Raw genomic sequence first — 6,583 nt, 5'->3', positions numbered from 1 at the left:
TAGAGATTCAGACACCCTGATACCTAGAGACCCAGATATCCAGAGACCTAGCGATCCAGAGATCCAGAGACATAGAGATCCAGAGACCTAGAGATCCAGAGACCTAGAGATCCAGAGACCTAGAGATCCAGAGACCTAGAGATCGAGATCTAGAGATTCAGACACCCAGATACCTAGAGACCCAGATATCTAGCGATCCAGAGATCCAGAGACATAGAGATCCAGAGACATAGAGATCCAGAGACCTAGAGATCCAGAGACCTAGAGATCCAGAGACCTAGAGATCCAGATATCTAGATATCCAGAGACCTAGAGATCTAGAGATCCAGAGACCTAGATATCTGGAGATCGAGATCTAGAGATCCAGAGACCTAGAGATCCAGAGACCTAGAGATCCAGAGACCTAGATATCCAGAGACCTAGAGATCCAGAGACCTAGAGATCCAGAGATCCAGAGACCTAGAGATCTAGAAAGACAGAACCCAAACACTCATATTTATAGGAAACACACCAGAATATCAAAGTTATTCAGGTTTAAACTGTCCTAAAATAATGAAATATTAAAGTGATAATAGAACGGTTTGTGTTTCCAGATGAAAGCTTCTGAAATCTACTTTTGTTTAAATAATGTGTTCAAATTAAAAGGTATTCAACATTCAGATCAATAATTTATCAAACAAGTTAGTGGAACCCTCCTGGGCCCCGTTCCTCATACATGGTTCAGCTAAGTCGATCAAATGTCCTATTAGCAGCCTAAATTAACCCGATGATTGACATCAGGCTATCTCGGTTTCTCCAAGGCTGATCCTCTCAAACAGTCTCGTTAATTGGAACCAGACGATCAGGATCAGGATAATTGCGCGTGCCCGTCCTGCTTCAAAAGGGGGAAGCGTCGATCACCGAAACCATGATTTTCTAACAGCACAATGTTAAATAAAGTCAAAGAAAGAGCCTCTTTTTACTCCGCTGACGAGCAGGAGATGATCATGAATGCATATGAGGAATTCAAGACCATAATCACGGCTAAATATAACACCACCACCGCTGCGAGGGCTAGACAAGAAGCACGCAAAATATCACACACACGTTAAATGCGTAAGTGTTGTAAATGTATCGGCTCATTTTAATGCCTCATCACCCCAATCAATCAGATGATATGTCTTTAAATGAGCTGCTGGCAGTAGGCTTAATGAATGCATCATCCAATGAGATCTATAGCGACAATAATGATCTCAACTCTTTCACAATAAGATAAAAACAAGCCCAAAGAGCATCTACTGATCCTCATTAATATGAGGATATATGTACTGTATGCCCTCATGTATCATGTACTATATATGTGTATATACATGTATGTGTAGATCACCATATAGAACTAGTTTGAATCTGTGTGTGTGAATCTGTGTGTGGGCGGATCAGTGTGTGTGTGTGTATTATTCATCATCAGACATTCAATCAACTGAAGCAGTGAAGATCAATAGTGTGTGATTCTCTCTGTTCTTATCATGAGTCCACCTTCATCATGTTCTACAGTAATGATATGCTGGTGTACTAATAACACTGTCATATCATTATGAGTGCTTTAACCCTCATGTATGCAACGCAGCCATCAAGAGGACATGGGAGCAAGTAAACACTAACACACACACATTACTCAGAATGCTGAGTCAGTACAATATGTGCCATGGTGATGTAATGAACACATCCATAAGTTTATTAAGCACCTAATAAACTTTACCAACAGCACGGCATGCAGCGGCTTTCCCCATGTTCTCCGCATCGCCGACACTGTACAACAATGTACCACTCGCAGAACAGCTCAAGGCTGCATCCAGCGTGTGAGACATCAGTGCTCGGCTGCAGCGTGTGGTGTTCAATGTATGCTCCAGAAGGTCTGTAAATAAATGATTCCTTGTGGGCAGAATGGATAGCGCTCGTATAGGAAGTCTTCATGATGTGATAACGGATCTTGGCGATGTGGAAGAACTCTCTCCCTATAAAACGCTAATCTAACTAATATCCTCCTTCATCAGTGGATCTCTGAGGAAGGGAGCTGTACATTAATGCAATAGAGGCTTCTTAGTTTGCTCAGCTGCTTTAATGGATCACGTGTGTCTCACTTTACATGCATTTCTGGAACTCCCGTATAACCCCCGGTATATGCGCAAGCGCATTAGACTACCGTATATGACAGGAGCTGCCATGTTTTCCGGGGGAGTGGCAGCTTATCCAGCTACCTTCAGTTAGCCTGCGCTGGAGCAGCTTCAAGCTTATGGATGTGTTGCCATGGTGATTTTGCCAAACTTGCTTCGTGGACCCGAAAAGCCTGATCTACGTCATCTTATCCGGCTAACTCAGTTAGCCACGTACGAGGAATGGGGCCCAGGCCACTGTTAGCGTCGTTATGCTGTTATCACCGTTAGCTCTATCAGCTCTATTAGCACCGTTAGCTCTGTTAACGCTGATCGCACTGTTATGTATGAGCCGCCTTCGATACGTTGAGATTAGTTGAATCTCAGATCTGGCACCTTTAAAAAATAGATAAATGAATAATTAAAGGTTTTTGTTACTCGTCAATAAACGGTATTTGTTTTCATCATGTGAAACTCATTCATCTGGACCCTGGTGATCCACCTGATGAGGGACGTTTATGTAGAAGAATGTTTTATGATATATTTTGACTGATGAATCTCTAGAAAACATTTTTTATCTAATAAATAAAAAAACAACAGAGACCTTAAGCCCCTCCCACTCTGTTTATTAACAGGTGATGACATCATTTTGCCACATTTCATCTACCAGTGTGTGAATCAATAGAAGTCCAGTCCAGCTTGTTCCAGTAACAAGAAATCAGAGATCAGTTCAGAAATGTTTGTCTGAAAATGATGTAAACTGTTGAAGATGAAGAAGAGGAACTTTAAATGAACGTCTTCATCGGGACTCGTCCGGTCTCTGTTCATCACAAAACAATCACACCTCAAGGTTCAAGCTTCACCCCCTTAACGAGCTCACGCTGAATTTGTGTTGCAGACCAATGAAGAGCCGTCCATGACAGAGCCGACCTCTGATTGGTCCAAAGAGAAGGAAGCTAGCGTAGCTCATAACGAACTCTAAACTCTCAGTCAGGAGGACGTATGCCGTTAGCCACTGAGCTAACTAGCATGCTACCTGAAAGAATAGATCCTGAGGACTGAACGCGAACGGGTTTCAGAGGAGCCGCTGTGACGGACTAGCGTTAGCATGTTGCTAACCTGAGAGCTTAAGTCACTGTTTTTATGGATGGAGTCTGGTGTGTTTGACGAGAGAAAGATAAACATTCTAAAGAGTAGAACACGTCCTCAGCAGCATGAAACACGATGAAGAAGATCCTCATGGTGGTTGAAAGCTCCGGTGAAGTCGAGATGATTTTAAAGATGAACTTCCGTGTTTTGGATCCTAAAGGTCGACGGAACGTTTCGTCAACAATGAGCTCGGCTTTGCCAACAGCGATGTCATCGTTAGTCCGGCTGCTCGGTGATGACATCATCAGAGAGGCGGAGTCTCTTGCGTCCACCTGTCCCTCCGTGTAGACACTCCACTAGAGGAGGCCAGAGCATCTGAAACCCGCCCGGATACGGGGCCGAGCGAAGGCAGCTGATTGGCTGCGAGTCCTCCAGTCAGCTGATCGTTTCCAATGTAAAAACTAAGAAGAGAACTGGAGGAGAAGAAGAAGAAACACATTCATAAATAAAGAAGTAAACAGTTATAATAGTACTTGTATAATATTATAAATGTTATATGTTAAAATGACAAACTGCAGGATGAGACATTAGTAGTTCAATATGGTTTTATTATTATTGTTATAATTACTAGTGTTATTGTTATGAATGTTATAATAATAATAATTATTATTATTGTTGAGAAGGTTATAATAATAATTAAAAATATTATTATTATGTGATATTATTACAATGAATAGTATTATCATTATCACTATAATAGTAATTATAATGATAATTACTATTATAATTATTTCTATTATTAGAGCAGATGGAGCCTCATTTTTGTTCAATGTTAGTGTCACTTGTTCGATCGATTTAATAAAAGAAATGATCATAGAAATTCAACGCTTTCTGTCTCTACTGCCGCCCTCTACTGGGTGAATGACTAAACTGTTTTCACATGTTAAAACTGTGACTCACTTGGTTCTCTGAGGCTCCAATGCTACGTTTGAGACTGGATCCCCTGCTGGACTGGCAGGACTGACTGGACCTCCTGCTGGACGGGCTGAATCGGCTGGACCTGCGGGACCGGCTGGACCCGCTGATGGACTGGCTGGATCCCCTGCTGGACCGGTTGGACCCCCTGCTGGACTGGCTGGACCCCCTGCTGGACTGGCTGGACCCCCTGCTGGACCGGCCGCATCCGGGGCTCCGGTCCTCTCTCCTTCAGCGACGGGCTGATCTCCTCTTCGGGGTCGTAGTAATAAAACTTCTTCAGGTAGGAAATCAGAGGCCTGAAGACAGAACCAACATGTTAAAAACACACTCGGTATATACTCACTACATGTACTTGTACCCAGTACAAGACATAAGAGGACATGAGAGGACATCAGAAGGACTCACGTGGGCAGAGGCAGCTCCTGGATGTGGTCGATCCGGACCAGCTGTCTGATGCAGAAGCGACAGAGATGCTGCAGAGTTTTAACGCTGCTGAACCTGGAGACCGGGTACAGGAGCTGGACCGGGGTCGGGGGTAGACCTGGACCCAAACACAGACCGTCATCAAACAAGCACAACTTTATTTATACAGTACATGATGAACAAGAAGAAGAAACAGACAGAATGAAACATTTTATTTCAGAGATTAAATATGAGAAAGAATTCAAGACAGGTGGAGACAGGTGGAGAAAGACAGGTGGAGACAGACAGGTGGAGACAGACAGACAGAGACAGACAGGTGGAGACAGACAGGTGGGAGCTGATTGGTTACCAGGGACTCTGGAGCGCAGGAAGTAGAGGAACTTCCCGTTCTTAGAGTGCATGATGGCTCTTTCTATGAACTCCACCACGGAGTGACAGCGGTCCTCAAACTTAGGATGACACCACAGACTGAAGGTCCCTGTAGAGAAATAAACATATATAAATATATATGTGTATATATAAATATATATACATATATAAATATATATGTGTATATATAAATACATATAGATAGATACTTTATTAATCCCCAAATTTATTTACTTTAGTATATTTGTTTTTGCTGTAACAGAGTAAAAAATAAAAGTATTAAGTATACAAATGTTGTTGCTCCTCCACACGACTCACTATCAGTGTGTGTGTACCTCTGTAGTGCTCATTGCAGTGGCGGGCCGTGCATTCTATGCCTGGGCCTCCTGTGCTGTCCTGCTACAGTTGAACAGCTATGGTCCAGATACATGAATCCGTGCATGACGGGACGCTGTGTCATTAACAGAATGCATCGTCAAATCTACGTAATTAACACAATGACAAACTCACAAGAACCAGTCACATATGTTCATATGACAACAAAGCAACAAATCAATCCAGCAGACCTGCAGCGGATCCACGCATTCCACCACACAAGAGCACGAGCCATTCAAATGTTATTCATAAAAACCACACGATAGACAAATGAACAGTAGTAACGTTACTGCAGATGCAAACAAACAAACGCACTTCACTTACCAAGTGCTGTTCACTTAAAGACAAACTCCATCCTCCTTTCTTTCTTAAAGAGTTCAATCCCACGGTTGTACGGTACATCGTTTCAGTTCCAGTAAGAAGTCCTTCTCCATTCATGGACGCCAGTGATGTCAGTCGAGCCTCCCCAGTTGTATTTCGCTGGTCTGCGACGGCCGGTTCGTAGCGGGGCCGGGATCCCACCTCCGCCGGGGCGCAGACCTCCGCCGGCGCGCAGACCTCCGCCGGCGCGGTTGTGGAGCTGTTTCCCTGCGAACGTGTTCGTTGAGTTGTAGATCCACTCTGGTTTCTCCAAAAGTTTTCAAAAGCACCGTAGTATCCTGCCGTGCTATGGTGTCCTCAGGTTAGCGTAGCATAGCTCCAAACAACAACAGCTCAGTTAAAATGAAACGCCTTCTTAGCCATAAAATGTGCAACGCTTCTCCGACGCTGTCAGCAAGAAATACAGTTCATACAAATCCTTTTCCTGGCTGAGTCAGGCTGCCAGCTATGGTTGACTGACCATTTCTTACAATGTCCAGCTTTTCCTGAAATGTCCTTATCCGTTTCTCCTCCTTATTCAGCATTGAGTGTTCAAAAAACAAAGCTAGGTAAAAAAAGAAATAATAATCTACACCAAGCAAAACCCTAAAGATGTTATAATTTCTTCCATATCTTTCAATTTGAACTCTTACTCCTCCAACTAAGCTCTGCTGGCAAGTTAAGTTTCGGTTCACGATAGTCACGTGCTCGCCCACTGACCAATCACAGCGCACGCTGCACCTCACTGCAGAGCTGCACCTGAAAACTGAGCTGCCCGTTAATGCTGACGTACTTGTAGGCCAGCTAGCAGCTCTGACACGTCAAAGAATACGCCCAACATGTCAAACTAAAGATCT

General features: G+C 43.5%; 1 protein-coding gene across 2 annotated transcripts; it reads right to left on the bottom strand.

Moving 5' to 3' along the window:
- Positions 1–2,733: 2,733 nt before the first annotated feature.
- Positions 2,734–6,018, bottom strand: LOC116401488 (suppressor of cytokine signaling 7-like). 2 transcript variants are annotated; one of them, XM_031879902.1, is made up of 6 exons: positions 5,691–6,018; positions 5,327–5,442; positions 4,972–5,100; positions 4,605–4,740; positions 4,182–4,495; positions 2,734–3,694 (listed from the first exon to the last, which is right to left on the bottom strand). In XM_031879902.1, exons 3-5 carry the CDS (start codon positions 5,021–5,023, stop codon positions 4,204–4,206), a joined length of 480 nt encoding a protein of 159 aa, XP_031735762.1. In that variant the 5' UTR covers positions 5,024–5,100; positions 5,327–5,442; positions 5,691–6,018; the 3' UTR covers positions 2,734–3,694; positions 4,182–4,203. The 2 variants fall into 2 exon arrangements, with proteins under 2 accessions (XP_031735762.1, XP_031735761.1); XM_031879901.1 differs by lacking the exon at positions 5,691–6,018 and having other exon boundaries at positions 5,327–5,547.
- Between the last annotated feature and the right edge of the window lie 565 nt (positions 6,019–6,583).

Source organism: Anarrhichthys ocellatus, unplaced genomic scaffold (genome assembly GCF_004355925.1).
Source record: "Anarrhichthys ocellatus isolate YVR2014 unplaced genomic scaffold, GSC_Weel_1.0 scaffold482, whole genome shotgun sequence".
Taxonomy (NCBI): domain Eukaryota; kingdom Metazoa; phylum Chordata; class Actinopteri; order Perciformes; family Anarhichadidae; genus Anarrhichthys; species Anarrhichthys ocellatus.
The sequence above is the reverse complement of the archived record's forward strand: the minus strand, read 5'-3'. Positions and strand labels throughout refer to the sequence as shown.